The sequence below is a fragment of the Schistocerca serialis genome, chromosome 10 (assembly GCF_023864345.2).
Source record: "Schistocerca serialis cubense isolate TAMUIC-IGC-003099 chromosome 10, iqSchSeri2.2, whole genome shotgun sequence".
NCBI lineage: Eukaryota > Metazoa > Arthropoda > Insecta > Orthoptera > Acrididae > Schistocerca > Schistocerca serialis.
Genome location: NC_064647.1, coordinates 192,065,971 through 192,091,610, shown reverse-complemented (window position 1 = coordinate 192,091,610; position 25,640 = coordinate 192,065,971). Strand labels below are relative to the sequence as shown.

Below are 25,640 nucleotides of genomic sequence, written 5' to 3'. Positions count from 1 at the left end.
AATTCTCTTCTTCAGAAACGCTTTCCTTGCCATTGCCAGTCTACATTTTATATCCTCTCTACTTCGACCATCATCAGTTATTTTGCTCCCCAAATAGCAAAACTCCTTTACTACTTTAAGTGTCTCATTTCCTAATCTAATTCCCTCAGCATCACCCGACTTAATTCGACTACATTCCATTATCCTCGTTTTGCTTTTGTTGATGTTCATCTTATACCCTCCTTTCATGACACTGTCCATTCCGTTCAGCTGCTCTTCCAAGTCCTTTGCTGTCTCTGACAGAATTACAATGTCATCGGCGAACCTCAAAGTTTTTATTTCTTCTCCATGAATTTTAATACCTACTCCGAATTTTTCTTTTGTTTCCTTTACTGCTTGCTCAATATACAGATTGAATAACATCGGGGAGAGGCTACAACCCTGTCTCACTCCCTTCCCAACCACTGCTTCCCTTTCGTGCCCCTCGACTCTTATAATTGCCATCTGGTTTTTGTACAAATTGTAAATAGCCTTTCGCTCCCTGTATTTTACCCCTGCCACCTTCAGAATTTGAAAGAGAGTATTCCAGTCAACATTGTCAAAAGCTTTCTCTAAGTCTACAAATGCTAGAAACGTAGGTTTGCCTTTCCTTAATCTTTCTTCTAAGATAAGTCGTAGGATCAGTATTGCCTCACGTGTTCCAATATTTCTACGGAATCCAAACTGATCTTCCCCAAGGTCAGCTTCTACCAGTTTTCCCATTCGTCTGTTAAAGAATTCGCTTTAGTATTTTGCAGCTGTAAGTTATTAAACTGATAGTTCGGTAATTTTCACATCTGTCAACACCTGCTTTCTTTGGGATTGGAATAATTACATTCTTCTTGAAGTCTGAGGGAATTTCGCCTGTCTCATATATCTTGCTCACCAGATGGTAGAGTTCTGTCATGACTGGCTCTCCCAAGGCCATCAGTAGTTCTAATGGAATGTTGTCTACTCCCGGGGCCTTGTTTCGACTCAGGTCTTTCAGTGCTCTGTCAAACTCTTCACGCAGTATCATATCTACCATGTGGTCTTCATCTACATCCTCTTCCATTTCCATAATATTGTCCTCAAGTACATCGCCCTTGTATAAACCCTCTATATACTCCTTCCACCTTTCTGCCTTCCCTTCTTTGCTTAGAACTGGGTTGCCATCTAAGCTCTTGATATTCATACAAGTGGTTCTCTTCTCTCCAAAGGTCTCTTCAATTTTCCTGTAGGCAGTATCTATCTTACCCCTAGTGAGACAAGCCTCTACATCCTTACATTTGTCCTCTAGCCATCCCTGCTTAGCCATTTTGCCCTTCCTGTCGGTTTCATTTTTGAGACGTTTGTATTCCTTTTTGCCTGCTTCATTTACTGCATTTTTATATTTTCTCCTTTCATCAATTAAATTCAGTATTTCTTCTGTTACCCAAGGATTTCTACTATATAGCCCTCGTCTTTTTACCTACTAGGTCCTCTGCTGCCTTCACTACTTCATCTCTCAAAGCTACCCATTCTTCTTCTGCGGTATTTCTTTCCCCCAATCCTGTCAATTGTTCCCTTACGCTCTCCCTGAAATTTCTGTACAACCTCTGGTTCTTACAGTTTATCCAGGTCCCATCTCCTTAGATTCCCACCTTTTTGCAGTTTCTTCAGTTTTAATCTACAGTTCATAACCAATAGATTGTGATCAGAGTCCACATCTGTCCCAGGAAATGTCTTACAATTTAAAACCTGGTTCCTAAATCTCTGTCTTACCATTATGTAATCTATCTGAAACCTGTCAGTATCTCCAGGCTTCTTCCAAGTATAGTTTTATTATGAGTATGTTAAGGCAGCAAATGAGATCGGAATAAAACTCGCAGTGATGATGGACTGATCTGTAGTGAAGCTCAATGATCCCAACTTCAGATGTTGTGTTTTCGCAGGAACCAAAGAGTACAATTAAGATTCGAGGAATATGCTGTTTTGTATGAGAACATTTTGCACGATCTACACTCCACAGCAGGCACCATGACTATATTTATTGAAAACTATTTTCTCACTGGTTCTACCAACTTATCAAATCATCCAACTCATCATTCATCATGCACACTTCCCATCATTCACCACACAAGTGGTTAGCAACTGCAGCATGCAAAGAAAAAGCCACAGACACCGTAAGTGCACTTTTACCTATCAGCTTTGTCCAGTCTCTCCACATATACCCCTGTCTTGTGGTTGAACCCCTGGTAGAGCTATTTGTATTGTTGAGGTACAAGAGTCACCCTACCTTCACAGAGTCCATAATAACTGATGGAGAAACAACAGAAATTTTCAATCAAGGCGGCCACGCAGGAAGCTGATTGGAGGAATGTGTGTAATAAGTTTCTGCAATCCTTAGCAGCTTCTATCACAAGAAAACAATGACACATGGCATTGATGAGACATTCAAAAGCTTTTAATTACAAAAGAAATCAAAATACTGTGTGTGGAAAAGAAATTGTTTGAAATGGTTAGAACAAACAGAGAAGCAGAATGATTTCACACTCAAACAATACTGTGTTGTCTTACGGAAATTGATTTAAAAAATTCTGCAAATGCCTGAAATTAATAATTCAGTTAACAATGTTAAATCTATATGGGCAATAGTTAAAAGAATTGTCAGCAGCAGCAGCCAGTGGAAGCACTGCCGACACTGTATGTGCAAGTTAACCAACTGTGGTTCCTGAAGAGGCGCAACAATTTTTTCAGTAGTTGTAGGGGGACGAGTTTGGATGTGTGGCTGGTCTGACCTATTACAGTGTCTAACAAGGCCTCACTGTGCCGGTACTACAAACACCTGAAAGCGAGGACGACTTACAGCTTTTACTTTTCGGAAGGGCGTCCAACTCTGCTGTATGGTATGGAGAGCTACATGAAACCAGTTTTTGGATTGAAGACAATAACGGCAGCGTTTAGTGTGATCAGCTGTCGGAGGCGCCATTCACTACTGGAAGCTGTCCATCATACTCGGAGGAGCCATTCACTTTGGATAAACATTTATAGTACTGGTATTGACTAAGTGCTCACCTACAAAATTGTTGCCAGTTGGTGAATCTCTTTCGTACAGACAGACTTAAAAGGGGTCCAGGTAAATGAAGTGTCACACACAAAAGAAGCTTGTATGAATTAACTTATCATGATGCACCAAAAGATTAGAAGACTAACGAACAAAGTAAATGAACTCCTTATCTGTTAACATCACCTAGATTGTAATTCTGATAGAAGAGGAACAATGAACTCCGGTTATGAGTATTGACTCTGCTTATAAATATTAATGTTTCTAAATAATTTCTTGTATATGAATCTTTCATAAAAGTAATGCTTTGGTTTGTCTAATATTTTTAGAACAATTTCAGACTTAACACTGGGCATTTGTATACTGCCATAATTATAAATGATTTTTCTAGCAGCAGCTTTTAACAAGCACATGATTACAATTGCTGGTTGAAGCAGAAACTGTTGGTTTCAGTAGCTATCAGTTTTATTTTATTTTTAACTACATTACAAATCCTCATGTCTCCATGTTTTTCCTACAGAAAAGAGCTGCTGATTTATGATTCTCTTGTGTTTAACATATAGATTCCTGTATTTATAGGTGCTCAGATAGAGATAATACATCAAATTCCTTTGCACATTCTAGATGATGTAACCAATAAGGAGTTCATCGTTCATGCTCTAACATTCTGGTGCTTCACAGTAAGCTAATTCAAAATAAGTTTCTTTTGTGTGTGGCACTTGATTTACCTGCTCCCCTTTTAAATTGATTTGTCTGAATGAGTTTTTTAACCTACAACAGGGTTACCTCTAACTCCGGTAATTACAGGAATTCTATCAATGGTAGCACTCCTCTTCCTGCCTTCTCGCTTTGTTTGCGCGAACTATTAGTCGTAGCAAAAAAAAATGGAATAGAATCTTTTTTTGTGTGAAATATAAGGAGTTTTTAATTCCGTGCTACAACACGTTTTTACTAGAGGCTGCGGTCTGAGTTATTCAGCAAAAATATACAATGGTAACATTAAATGTGTTCTATCTGGGAAACCATTCGTACTAGGGCATACGCTTAAATGGAGCTTTTTTTGCTTCAAATGAGTGTTCCTGTCATATTCTTGATTACTGACCATTCCACCTGGGACACTGTATAAACTTAACCAAAATGAAACCTTCATTAATTCCTGTACATAAACACTAAGTACTCTGATACTTAGCCTTTTAAATGAAATAGAAATGCCGATAAATAAATCAAGACTTAAGTTTATTCTACAGTCATTGTAAACAAAAAAGAGTGCACAATTTCCCTTCTTAAAAACTTTTCACATTTAATAAATAATATGGCTGGAAAATATGAACAGGCACTAATATTCTTATTTGTATGAAAGGAAAATCCAACCAAAAGGACTAACAAATTAACAGAATCGCCGGCCAACTTTCAGAAGATAAAATGTGTAGAACTCAGGCAGACATGTATAAATTATAAAAATACACAAAACTATCAAGTTTTACATGTACATCCTAACCCGTTTATTACAGTTGCATCGAGGTGATGTTGTACGGACGTTGTTATCGTGTGGAGCTGATCCGGGTGTCCAGAACAGCCAGGGAATGAACGCTGTGGATGCAGCAGTTGGCTCTCCTACTATGAGGCACATCTACGTAGAAGAACTTCTTCGAGCTACAGCAAATTCTGAGTAATATTCTAACCATTTCTTCCAATAATACTATTATTTCTTTTTCATAGTTTAATATGTAGAACAAAAAGTATTAAGTAGGTTATGTCAAACAGTTGAGTTGAGGAAGTTTTAAGTGCCAAAATTGCAAAACAATATGGATGTAGATTTAGTTTCACTATATTAGTGATATAAAACAAGCAACGGACAATTCACATAGGATATCAACAGTGTAGGAAAAAGATAGATTGCTACTTACCATAAAGAAGACACATTAAATTGCAGATAAGCACAATTAAAGACACACAAAGCTTTCAGCCACAGCTTTCATTAGCAAAAGAGAAACACAGACCATTCACACGCAAGCAAATACACCTCATGCACACGTGACTGCCAGCTCAGGCCAGAAAGCTTTGTGCAAGTGTCCTTTAATTGTGCCTGTCTGCAACTTACGTATCTTATTTAAGGTAAGTAGCAATCTATCTTTTTCTTATATTAGTCATTTACTAATGTTATGTACAATAAGTTTCCGTTGGGTTGTATAATTGTGAATACTTATTATATGAATGTGTACAAATATGTTGTCAATGTGGAAGCATTCTTAATACTGAAACAAACTAAGAACTGTTTTCCTAATGGAGTTTAGTTCTTTATTAGGGCTACATTCTTCATAAATTATTCTCGACGTAACCTATTCTGATGGGCTCCAATAAGCAGTCTGTACCGAGTTGTAATCCCTTTGCTGTACCTAATGTGACATAAAGGCGTTTACTGGCAAAGAACTGCCGCATGTCTCTCAATGAGTACATCAAACAGATAGTAATACAATGCAAATATTTGAAGTAACACATAATATTGTATGTAATAATGTGCTATGCAGGCTGTATGTGAGTTTGTATTATTAAAAAGGAAAATGTAACACGTAATATATTGTTAATTAATAACACATTACTCATTTGTATATGACAAGGGGCAGAAAACTTCCCACCTCTGCCTCGTCTGTCGAAAAGGGGGGGGGGGGGGGGGAGGAAGAAAAGTTCCACAATAATTCTGTACCCTCACACGTGCTATCCCATATAAATGAGTAAGTGTGTTACTATCCCATAAGTAATCTAAATTGAACATTAAATATCATGATATGAGAAGTAGAGAAGGGTGAAGGCCTATGCTAGTGCACTGCTGGGATGGAAGGAGTGCTTAGGGCTGTATTGGGAAGAGGGAATGGGATGGGCAGGTGGAGGACAAGGACTAGCAAAGATTTAGGCCAGGCAGGTTATGAGATGAAGGATACATTGCAGGGAGAATTCCCACCTATGTATTTCAGAAAAAAATGGTTTTGGTGGGAAGGATCCAGATGTCTCTGGCTGTGAAGCAGTTATTGAAGTCGAGCACGTCGTTAAATGTGGCACACTGTGCAACTGGTTGGTCCAACTGTACCTTGGCCACAATTTGACTGTGCCTGTTTGTGCAGACAGACAGTGGTTTTGTCCACATGGAATATTGAATTTGAAGATCACATTGCTGCTTTCACAGGTGTCCTGTCTTTGCTGGGGGTAGAAGATTCCTATGACAGTGCTAGAGTAGGTGGCAGTGGGAGGATGTATGGGGCAGGTATTTCATTGGGTATGTTGCAGGGACATGAGCTATGAGACAAGTATTTGGGAGCAGGGATGGAGTAGGGACAGACAAGGCTATTGCATAAGCAGGCTGGGTGACAGAATACCACTGCAGGAGGGATGGAGAGGATATTACTCATTTCATGTCATGACAAGAGTTTGTCAAAATCCTGGCAGAGCCTGTGATTAGGTTGACCAGTCCTGGGTGGTGCTGAGTCACGAGGGTAGTGTGACTGTGTGATGGACTCTGGGAAGTGGTAGGTGCCGTGAGAGACAAGACATGGAAGATCTGTTTCTGGACAAGGTAGGTAGAGTAGTAGTAGTAGTAGCAGCAGCAGTTGTCTGTGAAGACCTGAGAGAGAGACCCTTGGCATATTTGGGGAATGATTGCTTTTCACTACAGATGCAACGACCAAGGGTGATTAGTCTGTTTGGAAGGAACTACTTTGTATGAAACGGGTGGCAGCTGTTGAAGTGGAGGTGTTGCTGGTGGTTGGTACGTTTGATATGGGCAGAGGTACTGATGTAGCCATCTTTGAGATGGAGGTCAACATTGAGGAAGGTGGCTTGTTGGGTCGAGGAGGGCCAGGTGAAGCAAATGGGGAGAAGGTGTTGAGGTTCTGGAGGAATGTGGATAGGATGTCCTCACCTTTGGTCCAGATCAGGAAGATGTAATCAGTGGATCTGAAGCAGGTGAGGGTTTTGGGATTATGGGTTGTCATAGAATGGTGCCAAGTGGGTGGCTCATTGTTGTATCACAGATTTATTTGTAGATGATGTCTTCAAAGAAGAAGTAATTGTAATTGAGGATATAGTTGGCCATGGTGACCAGGAAGAGGGGTATAGATTTGGATTTAGTCAGGCATTGGGAAAGAAATTGTTCAATACAGACAAGATGTGGGCATTATGGATGTTGGTGTGAAAGGATATGGCATCAACAGTGTTGGGGAGACTACCAATTGGTAAAGGAACAGGAAATCTGGATAACCAAAGGAAATGTTCAGTGTCTTTCATATAGGAGGCTGAAGGTGTTGGTCCATAGGGGGAGAGTGTCTCTGAAGGAGCACAATATCCAGGCATAATGGGGTGTCCTGGGAGGTTGAGTTTATGCACTTTAGGAATGCAGGGAGTGTTACAGGTGATGAGAGACAAAGACTTAGGGAATAGTTTGTAGGATGGACCTATAGATATGAAGATGGACTGATGATCCTGCTGGATTTCTGAAATGGGGTCACTGTGCCAGAACTTGTAGAGAAACTGACAGAGTACCTCCACCAGATAATTCCCGCGATTTGTAATCCCAGCAGTGGTATTTTTGTTGGCAAGTACTTACAGTATTTTAAGATCGGGCACAGTTTTTTAGGCAGTAGATTGCAGTTCTTTTTGCAGATTTACATTGTTGAGGGTTTTGGGAATGGCAGTGAGGCAAGGTTCAAGGTTAGGACATTATGAGAAGTTAACGGGTGATTAAATTCTGAAAAGTTAATGAGGTTTGTTAGGAGCAGGGGAGGTGTTCACAGGTGGAGAGAAGGTCTTTAACGAGCCTAGCATGATTGAATTTGGGAGTGGGGCAAAAGATAAGGCCTTTGAAAAGGACTGATAAAAAGGACTGATACTTCTGTGGGACTGAGGCTTTTGGAGGACAGTCATGACTGAGTTTTCGGTCTGTTTATGGTCTAGTATCTGTAAGACAGTGGGAGGGAGTATCTGAGGGTGTGGTAAATGTAGTAGGTCTGCGAGGCAGGGTTTGTCAACCACAAGGGGCTGTGGGGAAGGTTGATTGATGGTCTTGTTGAGGTGGTGGGTAGTGGTAGTCTGTGGTTGGAGTGGGAAGTGAACAGGCTGGAGGATTTTGAGGTTGTGTTGAGCATGCTGCTTTAGTTCCTGGAGGGCAAGAGTTTCGATACCGAAAGATCCTTTCTGTAAGACTTAGACACCTGTGGTTGTCGCATTTGTAGTAGTGAACAGTCCCTACCCAAACATGTGGAGGGTCTCCTTCAGGCCTTCACAGAACATTATGACCCCCCTCCCCCCACATGACCTCCACCTTGTCCAGAAACGTTCAGGGCTACAAAACTCGTCATCTGCTGCAGTTCAGCCATTGGTCATTTAAAATCAGCTGTCGTCAGAGCGTCTCCCATTTCCATCACACCTCATGGCAGTCACTTCCAACATAGCTCCACGTTACACATTAACGTCATTTGTGAAGGGTGTGTCACCCCTACCTGAGGCGTAGCCAGCAGCAGGTGTTGCAACAATGTAGTGGCAAGTGACAGACATCAACTATCAGGTAATTTCAGTTGGACTATAGCCATTGGAAGCACTAATTTTAGATGGACAGTCGAGTCCCTCAGGAAAATTGCAGGTGCCGGGAGGTCTCATTTGAGACTGGAATACATTGTAGACAGGCAGCTGCAAATCATAGTTCTTGTTGGCACAAATGATGCCTGCTGCTTGAGTTCTGAATCCGTGCTCAGTTTCTTTCTGCGGTCAGCTGATTTGGTTGAAGGCAGCTAGCTATGCACTCGTAGTGTGTAGGCTGAGGTACTTGTAGCTCCATCCTAGAAGTTGAACGTGGTTCTTCGGTTTGGAACAGAGTGGATGGTCTAATGTAGAAGCTCAGATGATTCTGCAGCAATAACGGATGTGATTTTCTTGACCCCCTCAACATGTCAGGTGTGCAGTATATTCAGGAAGCTGCTACACAAGTAGTGGAATACATGTGCGATGCGTGTTTCTTTTTTTTAAAGTTTGAAGGCCCGCACCCCTCATGGGATTAGTGATGAACTGTCTGCCGAAGTCGAAGCTAGATAAATCACATTATTCTCAGAGAATGTGCATCCCTGTAGGTCGGAAATAGAGAAGGTTGATACATTAGTAAACTGCAGGAGCATGCAGTATAATTAATATTGCTCATTAAATGTGATAATGCCCAGTTAGCATAAGGAACAGAAAGTTGGTCAAAACCAGAAATAAATATCAATGAAATCTAAATACAGTGTGGAATATACCTTGTTGTCACAGATACATGGCTAAATAATACAGTGTGGAATATACCTTGTTGTCATAGATATATGGCTGTCGTAACCCCCCCCCCCCCCCCCCCTACAATATGTAGCAATTTATGAGGTTGTGGTTACTGTGGGACCTGAGAATATGGCTTTTTTTATCTGAATACGTATCACATTTCGCTTCTATACTGACATGAGAATGTTCCAATGGCATATTCTACCACATATAGTGTCTGCTGGCTGCTCTCTCATTGGCTACTTAGGACCAGCAGCTGACACGTCACCTTTCATTCCCGTCATGTTGCGGTGAGCATCAACAACATTGCAGCACGAAACACATAAGGCTGCCACTGGCCTTATCTAGACTTTTACCGTCTCCTGCAGAAATAAATACTATTGTTGAGTGTTTGTCCCGTTTTAAATCTGACTACAAATTGATTCAAGCAAACTGCAGTTTGAATGTGACAGGTGCTCCTAAAAATCCAGAGTATGTGGTATAGATTTCCACATTGACAACACAATGTAATTTGCTGCCTGTTCACTACTCCCCTCCCCACACTCACCTTGTCCTCGCCTAAGCTGGTGTCACAGCTCTGCTTCCAATCCTTCCTTGAGCAACTGTGAAACATGAACTGCAGTTTCTTCTAGGGTGCAAGTCATAGCAATTAATACACGAATAAAAGATCAAAATAATGATTCAGTCCAGTTCTTGAACTTGACATGTCCTCCCGCCATCTACTGACCTCTGTTTTGTATTATCTCCATGACAGGTCTCGCCACTGTAATGTATTCTTGTGACAACTGTTAAAGTTTAATATTATTTATTCTGTTTGTTATACACGCATTAATTTCCTTCTCATTTCTTCTGAATATCCCCATCATGTTCTAAAGCTGATTAAAAGCTGGTAACTTTTGTATGTGCACAGCTCCTGAAATTCTCATTTGTAGCTGACTTAGTAAATCATTAGTCTCTCATAATCAAATAAAATATTGATCTGGGTTCAGAATCGAGTATTTTTTTTTTTTCTTTTTTTTGAAGGAGACAGTTTCCGCTTTTGTATGTTACCTTTACTTAGAAAGCAGCATTAATGTTGGTACATGGTATCCATACATGTATGAGAACTTCTATTGCAGATCTGTTTAAATACAACAAGAATCTGCAAGATGATAGAATTTAGTGATATTTCCTCCTGTGTTTCACAAAACTGCCAAATTTTAAGCAGAGCAGTAGATCATTCTAGTGGCTAGTTCTTAGTTTCTCGTGTGTCCCTTGCACTAGCACCGCAAGTCAAATGTCACACAACCGTTCAAGAAATGTCGATAGTGTATCGAGCGTTTTGGTGTATCGGGGAATCTCGAGTCTGTTTGAGGGTGAATTTCATTTGCCGAGTCCTGGCCTTCCGAATACTTCAAATTAAATGTGCATGTTGTAAAGACAATCCATAGGTACTCTATTAAACAATGAAAAAATGTTAATCTCAGCAGCAATAGCTTAATCTGAGAATATAAGACAACCGTGTATTTTTTGGATGAAGAATTTGGGAAAAAACCTTGTCTTATAATGGGGTAAAACTGCACATATTATAAGAGTAGTGATAATGCCAGTAGTGGTGTCATATTTATTGCAGTGAAGAATTCCATAATATCTAGCGAGGCTACTACAGATTACAAATGTGAAATTATATGGGTGGAGTTAAGCATCAAAGGTGGGTCAAACTTGGTAACTGGATACTTTTCTAGATACCCTGCATTAGGAACTGCAGTGGCGGATCACTTGTAAGAGAACTTGTACAATTTTGTGATTGATTTTCTTCATTGTGCTATGGTAATATTGGAGAGACATCAATTTGCCAACTATAGAATGGGAGAGTCACGTGATCAAAACTGGTGTCGGAGACAGGGATTTGTGTGTAATTATTCTGAATGCCTTGTTTTAAGATTATTTGGAGAAGATAGATGGAAAACCAACTCATGGGGATAACATCTTAGACCTAGCAACAAACATACCTGAAGTTCTGATATCAGTTAACATAGAGGAGGGCGTCGGTGATCATAAGGCTCTATGGGTGTTACAAGGGCTTTTAAGAAAAGTAGGAAAACATTTATACTTAACAGGAGTGTTAGGATACAACTTGCTGAGTATCTGAGTAGTTAACATTAAATATTCACTGCTGAGGTTGAAGATATGGAGCAGAAATGGATAAAATTCAAATCATCATTCTGTACAATGTAGACAAGTATGGTCTGAACAAAGTTTTATGGGATAAGAAAAACCCACCATGGTTTAATAGCCATGTTAGAAGATAAATGAAAGGTGAATGAAGTGAAATGACCATAAGGAGCGTGCAATGAATTTCAAGTAAAATTTTGCCAACCAATCTGATTAAAAACTCTAAGGAGTTTTGCCTTATTATACAGTGTCCATACTGGTACCTAAATTGAAGACGAGGGAGAGAAGATTGAAATACGGAATTCGGTCGTCCGAAACTGTTGCACCATGGAAGACTGTAATACGGTCCTACTTTCAGTCATCTTATGAACACTGAAATTGGCAATATTGAGATAAGTGATGACACAGTAGAAAATCAGCTATAATTGCTTAGTAGTGAAAAGGCTTCTGGATCAGATGAAAAGTGCAGGTCATTTACATTTTCAAGAAGGGTAGTTGTCAGATATACAATAATAATAATCATTGATATCGGTCTGCTGTAGTATTATGGAAAATATTTTATGTTCATGTATACTAAAGAGCCAAAGAAACTGGTACACCTGCCTAATGTCGTGTAGGACGCCCATGAGTATGCACAAGTGCGGAAACACAATGTGGAATGGACTCGGCTGATGTCTGAAGTAGTGCTGCAGGGAACTGACAACCATGAATCCTGTAGGGCTGTCCATAAATCTGTACTAGTACGAAAGGTTGGAGATCTCTTCTGAACAACATGTTGCAAGACTTCTCAGATATGCTCAATATTGTTCATGTCTGGGGAGTTTGGTGGCCAGTGGCAGTGTTAAAACTCAGAAAAGTGTTCCAGGAGTCACTCTGTAGCAGTTATGGATGTGTGGGCTGTCACAGTGTCCTGCTGTAATTGCCAAGTCCATCAGAATCCACAATGGACTTGAATGGATGCAGGTGATCAGACAGGATGCTTACATATCTGTGTCCTGTCAGTTGTATCTGGATGTATCAGGGATTGCATATCACTCCAACTGCACACACCTTACACCATTACAGAGCCTCCACTGTCTTGAACAGTCCCCTGCTGACATGCAAGGTCCATGGATTCATGAGGTTGTCTCCATACCCGTACATGACCATCCACTCGATACAATTTGAAACAAGACTCATCCAACCAGGTAATATGTCTCCAGTCAACAACAGTCCAGTGTCGGTGTTGACGGGCCCAGGCGAGGTGTAAAGCTAAGTGTTGTGCAGTCATAAAGGATACATGAGTGGGCCTTCAGCTCCGAAAGCCCATATAGATGATGTTCTGTTGAATGGTTTGCACGCTGAGACCAGTTAATGGCGCAGCACTGAAATTGCAGCAATTTGCGGAAGGGTTGCACTTCTGTCATGTTGAGCGATTGTCTTCAGTCGTCATTGGACCCGTTCTTGTAGGGTCTTGTTCTGGCCACAGTGATGTTGGAGATTTGATGTTTTATCGGATTCCTGACATTCATGGTACACTCATGAAATGGTTGTACAGGAAAATCCCCACTTCATCACTACTTCGGAGATGCTGTATCCCATCGATCATGTGCCAACTATAACACCATGTTCAAACTCATCTTGTTAACCTGCCATTGTAGCAGCAGTAACTGATCTAACAACTGCGCCAGACATTTGTTGTCTTATATAGGCATTGCTGACCACAGCACCATATTCTGCCCATTTACATCTCTCTGTATTTGAATTGCATGCCTATACCAGTTTTTGGCACTTCAGTGTATTATGATTTAATGGAGAATGAAAATCTCCTGTTTATGAATTGACATTAATTTCCCAAACAGAGATCTTGCGAAACCCATCTCACTCTTTTCCTCCACAAAATCCACAGCATTGTAGACATGAGTGCTTAGGTCGATGCTGTGTCTCTCGACTTCTGGAACATATTTAATACAACATCGCACTGTCATTTAGTGAAAAAAATATGAGCTTACTGAGTATCTGAACAGCTTTGTGTCTGCATTCAAGACTTGGGTATAGAATTGAAAGTGTCATTGTCAGCAGAAGAAAATCAACATACGTGGAATTAATTTCAGGAACCCTCCAATGAAATGTGATAGTGTGGTTACTGTTCGCAATATATTTGAATGATCTAGTAGAAAACATCAGAAGACCTATGAGGCTAATAAATAGCAATGTCAAGTCCCCATTGCACCAAAGCGAACATGAGCGAATGCGCATTCACAAGCAATCCGTAAGGAGTTCGCATGCCCTTACCATCCGCATGCCCTTACCAGCATTGACTTGTAGCAGTTAATAAGCATTTACACTAGCTCGAATGAAAGAGATGACATACAAAGTGCTTAGTTTTTTTTGGCACTAAAATGTTGTTATGGTAAAAATGCTTAACCTATATTCAGTACAGCAACCCACAGCATAATAGAGAAAAGAAACACAACTCAGTTTATTTTGTAGAGCCAGCTCACTGCTGGTCACAAAGGCAAAATGGCATAGACGCAGAAAAATGAGGGTGTCTGAATTTTTGCACAGATGTGAAAAAAAGTGGTGGTTCGACTCTGATTACTGATTAGCTGGAACCATCGCTTGATTTATTGTAAAACCTCACCTGCACATTGGTAGGCGATTTTTCACCTTCTGAACCAAATATTTCGAAACATGACACAAATTATCAACAGTCCATATAAGGAAAGAGAGAGGCGAGCACTAATACCGCAACTCTTGGCAACTCTTAGCCTCAAATACCTATTTCACATATGAGCTGGGTATGTTTTCCAAATAATTCCTTAAGTTTGTAGTGCCATAAGCGAAATGCTCTTGGATTGTATAAAGGTAAGTGCGAGGGAGAGACAGTCATTAAAACTGTATAATGTGATGTCAAAATACATGAAAGACTAGCCGCATCTTTATTGGAGGGAAAACAATTTTTCCTTATTCTGTTCCCATATTTAAATTTCGTAAAACAGTAGCTAAGCTGTGACATTAAGACAGAGACCTTGAATGTAAGCCATGAGAATGGTCAGGTCTTCGTTATGTTACATTGATCTATGTTATCTGTTTATTGTGATGACTTTTAGTTCACTTACAGAAATTGCACAAAACAACACATCTTCCTCTGTTGGCACTGCGCTTGATTTGTCTTGCCAAGCATCATTTTTGTTTTGTTGAGCATTTTATGATGTGGATCATTAGGCTCCCACAATCATCTGTAGAATCTGTGCTGTTCAATGAACAGGAGGTCTGCTGTCATATGACCACTGTGTCACATAAAAAAACCACACTTACAATAAACTAAACAGATGCCAGTTCGTGCACAAAAAATGGCACTGTGCTGCAAAGTGAGTGCTCTGTCTCTATCCTCAAAGCTAGCACCAAAACCGTAAAGACACAAACTTTCTTTGACAGTCCACTCTAAATCTGGCACATGGCAAATCACGAGGAAACACTAGTGAATACAATCCATGCATGACCAAACACAATGCACAGATTGTTTACAATGGAGAGAATTCTCATGCAAAATCATTCATGTCACTTCACTGTAAACGAGGCTTCGGAAGGAAGGCTGTGGCGGATTGCAGGAAACCTGCTTAGGATTGATGAATGGTGCAGGGACAACCAGTTGACCCCAAACGTAAATAAATGTAACATACTGTGCATATGTTGGAGAAGAAATGCCGTACTGCGCTATTAAGCTATATATGATGATTTGCTGGAAACTGTAATTTATTGAAAAATACCTAGGAGTAACTATCTGGAGTGACCTTACCAGAAGAACCATATAAAACAAAAAAATAATAGGAAAATCGGATGTCAGACTGAGATTCAAAGAAAGAATCTTAAAGAAATGTATTTCATCTGCAGAATAAGTGGATTACAAAATAGTTGTACGACTGATGTGACGTCTTTCTTTGAAGGCCAAGTTACAACACTGTGCATTGGTACACTAGTTCAGGTACTTTGACAGTACAAAGTATAGAATTAAGAGTTTTTGTGTAGTATTAACTTCAGTAGGGGCACTCAAAATTGTGAGGAAACTTTACTGGAGTAATTAACCTCTTAACTTAACAATTTTTTTTTCCAAATTATATTCCAAAGAATATTTACTTTTTTTGTTAATGAGAAACATTCAATAATGAATGATGTTGCATATAAACGACTTTTAAAGCTCAAAACACTGAGTTACAAAATTTTGAAAATCAGCAATAATAAAATCCTGAATGTACTCATGTATTGGATTTTGACTAAAATATCCTGAAACTTGAAGTCATTTTTTAGTTTCTATGTAGCTATGAAGCCTGACCATGTATTTCACAACAGTTTCCTGTGAACATAAATATCGTAAGAGCTGGCTGGAGCACAGTGGTGGATGTAGTTATTTCTTACCACTGGCAAGCACTTGTCATTCAACTGACAGACTGCCGTCACTTTCAGTCTCTAATGAAGTAATTTCGCATTCTTCTTCACTTTCTGATTTGCTAAATTCAATGTCAGGCCCAGGATCACTCTAGTAACCCTGTTATGAAAGCATTGCCTAAACTGCAATCCAGAAGAGTGTCTGTTGTCTAGTATCTGAAGTTGCACACAGTAAAGGCAATATCTGGTGGGAACCTCCTCAACCAAAACACAACTGCCAGCCTACAAATGTAGTACCACATACTCTCTGTTGGCCAAATATGTAACTGTCAGTGCTGAAAAGGATATAAGCTGGATTTTTATTTTTTCGAAGGTCTCTTCTTAAGTTGCCTCAGAATACTCAGGATGTTTTAAGTTTGTGCCAGATTAATAAAAATGAAATAACATGGGGTTTTACGCAATTGCCATTGGAAGAACTTATAGGCCATCTGATGTAGAGTTGCGAAAAAGCCTCAGATTTTTTTGGGGAAAGAATGTGTTGTTACATCAATACTCCGTCATTATTGCTTGGGAGAACCAGGTAGCATTATTTGAAATAAAACTGCAATACATAATCTTAGACTCTAATAACTTTCTTAGTGGATCACCATAACACAGGGTGTATACGACCCGGGACAACCGGGAGACCCGGGAATTTTTTCATCCGGGAGAAAACCGGGAATAACCCGGGAATTTTTTAGAATTCTGGGAATTTTGCATTGTTTTTGTTATCAGTTAAATTTTTGTAATTTTGATTGGTAAGAACCGATACTCAACAAAGGATATTACTAATCATTTTTTTCATTTTGTGGTGCAGTTCTTGTTGTCTCCGTGCTTGCTAAAATATTACTGTTCCCCGTGCGAGAATGTACAATGAATATCTTAAATTGCAGAGCGTTTGACTCTCATTTAAAAATCTACTCTTTGATAACGAGCCATTTAGATGAATTTCGAGCCCAGATGATCAGACATTTATGTCGTTATTAAAAATTTTACTGGCACATTTGTGTGATATATCTTAAAGAGTAATACGCGTATAAAAGACCAACATTATATGTGAAAGCTTTGCGTTTCGTGTAGCAACACTATGTATATTAACTGAAACCATTAACTTTTTCTGTTTGTGTGTTCGCGCTACTTAACAGTGATGTTGCTATTGGCTGACTACATCACATGTCCTAAGCTCGGAGTACCCGCTGTCATCGGCTGGCGAGATCACATGACAAGAGCTATGACTGGCTTACAAAAGCGCATCGCAATCTCGATTTCAATGCTTCAGAAAGTAACATGTGGTGATTGGTGGAATTCGAATGTATACTTTCGTAATACGAAAATATGCAGTGTGCGTTTTGCTGAACATCAAAGATCTTTCCAAAACGCGTTTTTTTCCCTGTCTTTAGTTTTCTAAAGTGCCGGGAAATTCTACGCTCGTGTATAAAACCTTAATCATTCAAAGGACTGATAAGTAATACAGTTCCGAGAGAAAATATTCTGTCAGTTAACAGGGAGAAAGTGTATTTTTAACCGGGAAATCCGGGAGAAACCGGGGAATTTTTTTTCTTTGTCCACGTATACACCCTGTAACATCTTTCTTGTTGGAGATAAGTAAACCAATTCTCTTTTCGAGGCTCTCAAATAACACACTGTCAAATAATAACAGCTACACTATTCTTTAATTAATAATATTCATTAATGTTGATGTACTACTATTATTAAGGTATAATTAAGTAAAGTGTCATAGTCTTTTTTTAGCACGTGTTGTTGGGATATATGTTAATATACATTCCCAGTTAGTATAGGAAAGCCAAATGCGAATTTAAATTTATAATTTTGCAATGTGGTAAATTGTCACTAAATAAAAATAGTGATTTGAGAACCTAATTTGGTTTTTGACATATTATGTATTAGTAACAAGCCTGAAGCCCCAAAAGACTAAGTATAAGTTGGTCCCTGACAGTTGCAATAGGCGGGATGTGGCAGCTATTTGTGCTCTACTGCTATTTAAGAACTGGCACAGTAAGGAGGTGCGAATAATGTGGATTATTTTGAGGCATATGATTGGCTGATACCTTCACCAGCGGCAATTCACATGTCTAAATTCTCACTTCTTCACACTCTCACTACGATTACCAATGTAACAGTCTAAATTGGTTGCTATATTAACTCTGCTTTGAACAGAGTGATATCTACCTTTTCTTTCTTGAAGAAAGGTAGCACCGTCCAGCTCCATGATAAAAAATGCTATATAATGTAATCATAATATTGCCATGTGTTCTGAAGTTTGCAGGCTACAGTATAGCTAGATATATTCTCAAGGTGAAGCACTTTAGAAATAAAAGAAACTGCCTCCCTTTACAGAAGATATATTGTACAAACTTTTACACAGATATATACTGTTGTCCAACATACAACAATACGTCCACCCGGAGTCAGAGGCAGGAATAAACAGATAGTTGGAGAGTGAAAACTTTGACATCAGCTTAAGGAAACATTAGAATACAGATATAGTTTCATCTTTCTTTTTGTGCATATCTCTTTTTTGTGCAGGCATGTTTATATTGTGTCTGTGCCCCGCATAGTGTTCCGATATTTATTACACAACATAGACTTTATGGCTAAACTGAAATTCGCTCTATCACAGTGCCTACCTCAACTGAAAACGTAACACGATTTTGTGAACGTCTCTATGGCAACACCACAGTGTCATCATAGCTGTAGAAACAACTATTGTTTTTGCCTGCAGTTGTCAGTGCTTCACAGTTGAAAGATGGCAACAGTGCTGTGAGCTGTTGGGGATCTGCTTACACTGCCTTGCATATAGGTGCTGTGCTTATCAGTAAAATAAAATTTCTGTCAATCCTCGAGTGGGCGCACCTATGTATAAAATGTGCCAATCACAAACAACATTGTTTTGTTCCATTCCTTAGTTGTTTCACAGTGCCAAGCCCATACCTATTCCTTCACTACTTTTTCAGCCCACACAGTGATAAGTTGTGTTGTAATACATCCAAGCGAACAGCAGTAATATAAAATAGATAGCGAGATAGATGAGAAAAAAATTTCGACCCGTACAGTGAAATAATCCAGATTCCGAGCTGGCATCACAATCCCACACTGAGGCAGTTATCTAAAGAAAATTAGTAATCAAATAATTGTTTGGCAGGGATCTGATGCAGCTGCACTGTTTAATGGTTCATGTGGGTCATTAATGTTGGTTACGTGGCAACAGTGTGGTATGATGAAAGTTTATTTTATTATTGTTCAGTTAGGCAGTGATTTAGTTCATATATTATAAGTTTATTTTATCACTGTTTAATGAAACTGCGATTGAACTGTGATTTTGCTCATATGTGTTTACGTTGGTAACAGACACACGTACAACATACACTGTGCACTTGCTTACATTATGTAAAATGGTTCGCCTGCTGGAGGGTTAATATGTTCCAGTGGAACACCATCATGAAATTGGGCATGACTAACATATTGTTATCAAAATGAAAGAATTATGATTTTGAAATTTTCCAAATAAAATAATAATTTGATCTCAGAAAATTCTGCACTGTTATGAAATCACCAGTTAGCACATACTTTTAAAGCTTTTAACAACACGGAATTAAAAAGCGACAGGTTTTAACTCTGTAAGACAAATTGTTTTTGAGATCTCAAGATTTCAATGTTTATTGAGGTAACAAAAAAAGATAATTGTGGAGGTTTCAAAAATTAATAACACGAAAATTAGATGTCCAAAAACTTTTTAATTTGGGATTTTTCACGCAAATGACTACTGTTACAAATGTACAAAAATTATCAAAATCTGAGATGCTGAGAATGAGACCATCATTCAATTTCACACGGCCGACTCGCCTGTCTTCCACAACAGCGTGTGTGACTGTGTGTATTGCCACAACCCGCACAGGGGGATTGGACATCCTACGGATACAGCTGTCGTGACAGTACAGAGTCCCCACAGGGAGGAGTTCTGGTGAGTGTGCGGAAGGGAGGAGTGGCGGACCAGACTGACACCGGCCATCTCGTGTTTCAGGGTGGGCCGCGTGTGCCAGCTGGTGGCCGCAGGAATCGATGTCAACGCACGGGACAGTGAGGGCAGTGGGAATGTGCCGCTGCACTGGGCCGCGTGCTACGGCGACCGCGACGTCGTCGCCTGTCTGCTCGGTAAGTTCTGCTCACTGCGAGCTACGCTCCCGCAGTGCCTACCGACTTCATGTGGAGTTGGTGTCCGTGTACCCCACATGACTGGGAAGTAGGTGAGATACTGTCGCAATTAAACTGATTGACTGTGTTATGACTGTAAATTCGAAAGTTTCAAAATGTACTATCAAAAGTACAATCGAATAATTGAGCGAAGAAGCGAGGGAATGTATTAAAAATGTGTGCCACTGAAGTTTGAGCGGCAGAAAATATTGAGGACATCTTTTGCTGAAATTAATGATATTGTAAAAGTTCTCGAAAATAAAATCTCCGATACTGTTGGTGGAGTTTGAAATAGAATTCTGAAGATTTGTTCAAACTAAAAAAGTTATGAAATGCAAACTTCAGGTTTGAATATCAACAATATTAGGGAAAGGATAGATTGACCATAAAGATGACCCTTTCAGTTGCAGACAGGCACAACAAAAAGACTGTTATACATTATAGGTTTTGACCAAAGCCTTATTCAGCAAAGAAACCACACACAAATTCAAACAAGCAGCCACACCATGTGCACACATGACCGCTACCACTGGCAGCTCTGACCAGAATGTGACTTGTGTGAATAGCAAATAGCAATCTGGACAGGGGGGGGGGGGGGGGGGGCAGAGGACAGATTGGTAGGGGTGGGGGGAGAGAAGAACACTGTTTGATTGGGCGTGCAGGGACTAGGTGGCGGGTTGATGAGACTGCCAGATGCAGTGATGGAGTGACAAGAAGTGGAGTCTGGGGAAAAAAGTGGGGAGTGGAAAAGGAAAGGAGCAGGGAAGGGGAAAGAACGGGTGGGTGCATTGGCAGAGGGTGAGGAGATGTGCAAAGGGAGGAGGTGATAGGACAGAGGTGGTGGAAATTGTTGGATGGGGGGTGTGGGGCTGTAGATCACCATAGTTTGAGGCTGATTTGGGAGTGGAGAATGTGTTGTAAGGCTAACTCTTATCTGCGCAGTTGAGAAAAGTACGTTGTGGAGGGGCCATCCTGGTGGACAGCAGGTTGGTGGCCATACCAATATAATAGGCTGTACAATGGTTGCAGCAGAGTTGGTATATGATATGGCTGTTTTCATAGGTGGCCCATCCTTTGATGGGGTAAGATGAGCTTGTGACAGGACTGGGATAGGAAGTGCTATGTGGACGGATTGGGCAGGTCTTGCACTTGGGTCTTGGGATTGGGATTGGGAGTTACCTAGTGGTGGTCTAGGGTGCTATGGAAGTTGGGTGGGGAACAGAACACCACTTTAGGAGGGGTACGAAGAGATTTTTCACGCAAATGACTACTGTTACAAATGTACAAAAAATTATCAAAATCTGAGGTGCTGAAATTGTGGCTGATGGCAAAGTAGGACACCCGGTGGTGCACAATGCAGTTGATCATAACGTGCTTGATTTCAATGGCTGCTTCACAACCCAGGCCATCTGGATCCTCCCCTCTACCACCAATTTTCTGAACTGTGCAGATGGTAGTTACACTTACAACACATTCTCCACTCCCAAGTTTATCCCAGCCTCAAGCTACAGTAAGCTCCACCCAACACTTTCTGCCTTCTCTTTCCTATCACATCCTCCCTTTTCACGTCTTCTCACTCTCCTTGTGTGCTGTCCTCTGCCAACACACCCACCCATCCTTTCCCCTTCCCTGCTCCTTTTCTGTCTGTTTTTTCTCCCACGCCTTATCTCTCAACACTGTGCCTGGCAGTCTTGTAGGCTGCCATCTAGTCCCTGCACACCCTGTAAAACAGCGCTGCTCTCCCCCAACCCATACCCTCTTACTACCCCTCCCCCTATCCTACCCCTCTTGAGATTGCTATTCACGTGACGGCCGCATTCCAGTCCGAGCTGCCATTGGTAATAGTCGTGTGCGCCCTGTGGGGTGTGGTTGCCTGTGTGAATGTGTGTGTGTGTTCTTTACTGAAGAAGGTATAGTGTGTAACACTCTTTTAGTTGTGCCTGTGTGCAACTCAAAGGTTGTCTTTACAGTGAGAAGCAATCTGCCCTTTTCCTAATATTGTTAATAAATCATTTTCTTGGTGATATGTTTAATGCGTCAGTAGTCAGGGAAATGTGCCATTGTAAGCCTCTTTATGAGAAAGGTTTTAGTTTTGTAATAGATAGAATTGTGGAGGTAAAGTTTGTACAGTGGGGCAGAAGCTTGGCTACAGTAAGCAGTTTCAAGTGGATGTATGGGACAGTAGTTATGTAGAACGGAATAGATTTTAGAAAGGTTGCTCGATCAAGATTGTCACTGATACCTTTACTCCGTTGCAGGTTGAGAACAGTAGCTATCTCCACAGGTACAACACTAAAAGAAAATTATGACCTTCATTGTTTATTAGTAAAGCTGTCGGTGGCCCAGAAATGACATCAGTATGCAGCCACGGAGAGGCTTGATGGGTAGCAAAGTAGATTTTAAATCTAGCAGATTAATATTTATTAAATACTGGCAGCATATGTAGCTCAAGAAAACCAGCTATTCAGTATTTAGTAAATTTAAAATACTAACTCAGAAGGAACGCATGTAGACACAGCTCAGACTCGACGTGCACCGTTAGGATAAAAATTGTAAAATGTCTACAGAACGTATATGTGAGTAACTGGTCTACCTTGACAGAAGTTACTCATTGCCAATTTAGTAGCAACCCGTCAGACGAGGACACGAGTCACCCCGGCAGATGCAAATATATGAACGTGTATCTGACTACCTGACAGTACTGTCCAGAACTACAAGGATGTTGTCTAGCTTTTCTGCCAGAATGCACAAATCTGGGATCCCCTCTGAGACTGTGCTGCTCTCTATGTCTCAGGCTCGCATGGACTGCCACAGTGATGACTGTGCTGGTTCCACGTTTAGTTGAATAGCAGACAGTAATAAATGACCATTTGATCGTGTCCGTTATATTCTCAGTATTCGACTGTCTTCACAGCGACATCTGAGTAGCCTCTGCCCGCTACCACCCATTCTGTAGTGCATGTACAGACAAACAAAGGCAAGAAATGGTATTCTTTGTGGCACTGGGAAATTGTCAATTCACTGTGAGATTCGTTCTCGACTATTGGACAGTGGTTGCATTTTCCAAATAAATTGGAAGTATTTAAAGTGCACATTTTGCAATACTGGACATCGTAGTCTGCATCTAAACTCTAACATAATGTCAAATATGGGGAGCCTCCGTGAACACAGGGATATAGTACCTCATCTAATGCATCTGCTCTCAAAGTCGTCCTCAAAAACAGTTTCTCTAAATTTACAGAGCAGGCTGTCACGAAGTCTGTATTCCGGGGATTTCCATTTATGTTATCTGAGCATTTCCTTTACACTTTAGTACAGTGTATACCAATGCATTAGGATTGTAGCAGTATGGCTCAGCATTTCCTAGACACATATCGGGACAACTGCTTGAGTTGAACTCTGAATTGAAGTGTTAATTGTGGTTCTAGATTGAATACATGTAATGGAAGGAGTGGAGGTAACATATCGCCCTGTAGTTGAGTGTTGAGCATCCTGTAAGCGTGCAAGTCAAACTGAAAGTGTTGCTAAGCTTTCAGACAGTGTCCTAAATCAGAGTTAAGTGATACAGAATATCACGTGCATGCATGTGTGCATGTGCGTATGCACCTTTGCTGCTTCCTTTATTCCTTTTGTTGTATTTTTAACACGAGATCATTTTAATGTTCTTGAATTTTGTACCTTATTTCAGACAGAGGTGCTGACGTAAATGCCATGAATTCATTTGGTGCTACTCCTCTTCACGATGCAATGTTCAGAGGAGATGAAGATATTGTGGAGATGCTTTTACAAGCTGGTGCAAATCCTCTCATACAGGCCATTAAAGGGTGAGTCGGCATGTGAATGTCTTGTCATTGCAATGAACAGCACTGTGACTTCAAATGTAAGCCATTACATTATGATTCCTGGTAAACTTAATTTTTTTTTCTGCCCTTTACAAATCACATGTATAACCTCACATTGTAATTATTTTGTGATTTGCATATACTGTTTAAGCTGCAGTTCTAATAAATTCATAGAAACGGTCAGGTTTACTTGCTGTGAAGCCTGAGTCTGTGCACTGTCATGCGGCTGTTGCCTCTTATTTTTCGTGTTATGCTTTTCCTAACAGACAATACTGACCAGTTCGACAGGTATCTGTGGTCTGGGGCACAACAGTCTTTGCAGGGCTCATGTCATGGGAGAACGTCACGTATTGAAATACAGGCACTGCATTTGTAATATTTATTGATGGGTTTGCTCCTTTGTATTGATCTACTCTTCGAAATTCTAAAGCTAACTGGCATAAATTATGAGAAGTGAAAGGTTATCTACGAGTCAGCCAGAAAATGAACTACAGTTACAACAAGAGTTAAAGGATGTGAAAGCGAAGCAGTAGGTGAGGAAGGAGTGAGGCAGAGTAATAATTAATCCACAACATTATTCGATACATACATTGTGCCAGTAGTTAATTAAAGTTGAGAGAAATTTGGAAAGGGAATTAGAACATGAGTAGAAGAAACAAGAACACAGAGGGTTGCTTGTGGCATTGTAAGTCTATCGGACGAGGCAAAGAAGTTGAAAGGAGTGGATAGTGCCTTGAAAAGAGATTATATGATGAATATTGACAAAAGTAAGTGAGGGTAATATAGCTTAGTCAAAATAAATAGGCTGATGTGGAGGGGAATAGATTAGGAAATGAGCCACTGAAAGAAGTAAGGGGAGTTTCGCTGTTTGGAGCAACCAAATAACAGAGGATGGAAGAAGTAAAGAGGATATAAAATGCAGACTTCCAATAGCCTTGTACAGAAATGAAATATGGACTAGATGAGAAAAGGAACTTTTTAAATTTCATGCAGTGGAAGAATGCTGAAGTTTAGGAATTGGATAACCAATTGGACTGTGTAAAAGTTGGGACTTGGTCCAGGCACTGATGACCGCGCAGTTGAGCACCCCACAAACCAATCATCATCATCATCCACACCATCAAAAGACATCACTAGATGTCAATTTGCGGCTAAGCACTGCCCCTTCCCCTGCTCATCCAGATACCCCAACAGCCACACCAGTGTGTTATAAACACCTGAAGATGAGCAGCATGTGCTCGGAACACTTTGCAGTGTGTTAAATTAAACATAAAAACAGATAAAAGTGACTGTTAGTAGGCAATACAAATAAGTAATAATTCCACACTGTCACAGTTCTCGCACATAGCCAGTGTGGCCACAAGTAATTATGCTTAAATTTTGTTGGGAATCACTAAATGCTTTAATTATGAAACACTGAATGAATATAGTGTGGGTAATTTGTGCCCCATTTCAAGCAAAAGCACATCTCAATATTTATGATGTCGCATCCCTTAGCTACATAATGCATAATTTTGCAGTTGCATTCATTGCTGTATGTGGATATTGTCTGCAAACTATGTTGTGAATAGCATCAGTGCTAAAGAAGTAATAAATTGAAGTGTCATGTCTGATGCCAAAGTTTTACTGCAAAGAACAGCAAAAATGTAGTAAGCGATAAACTTTTTTCCTTTACTCATTTTGTGGGAGGT

The 25,640-nt window shown here is 40.2% G+C and overlaps 1 protein-coding gene across 2 annotated transcripts in view; it reads left to right on the top strand.

The window, feature by feature from the left end:
* Positions 1-25,640, top strand: part of LOC126424546 (uncharacterized) — a 176,078-nt gene that overhangs the window by 1,897 nt on the left and 148,541 nt on the right. For both annotated transcript variants that reach the window (XM_050087290.1, XM_050087289.1), the window contains exons 3-5: positions 4,555-4,712; positions 19,938-20,068; positions 23,796-23,931. In XM_050087290.1, coding sequence (XP_049943247.1) covers positions 4,555-4,712; positions 19,938-20,068; positions 23,796-23,931 — 425 coding nt within the window. The remainder of the gene's footprint in view (positions 1-4,554; positions 4,713-19,937; positions 20,069-23,795; positions 23,932-25,640) is intronic.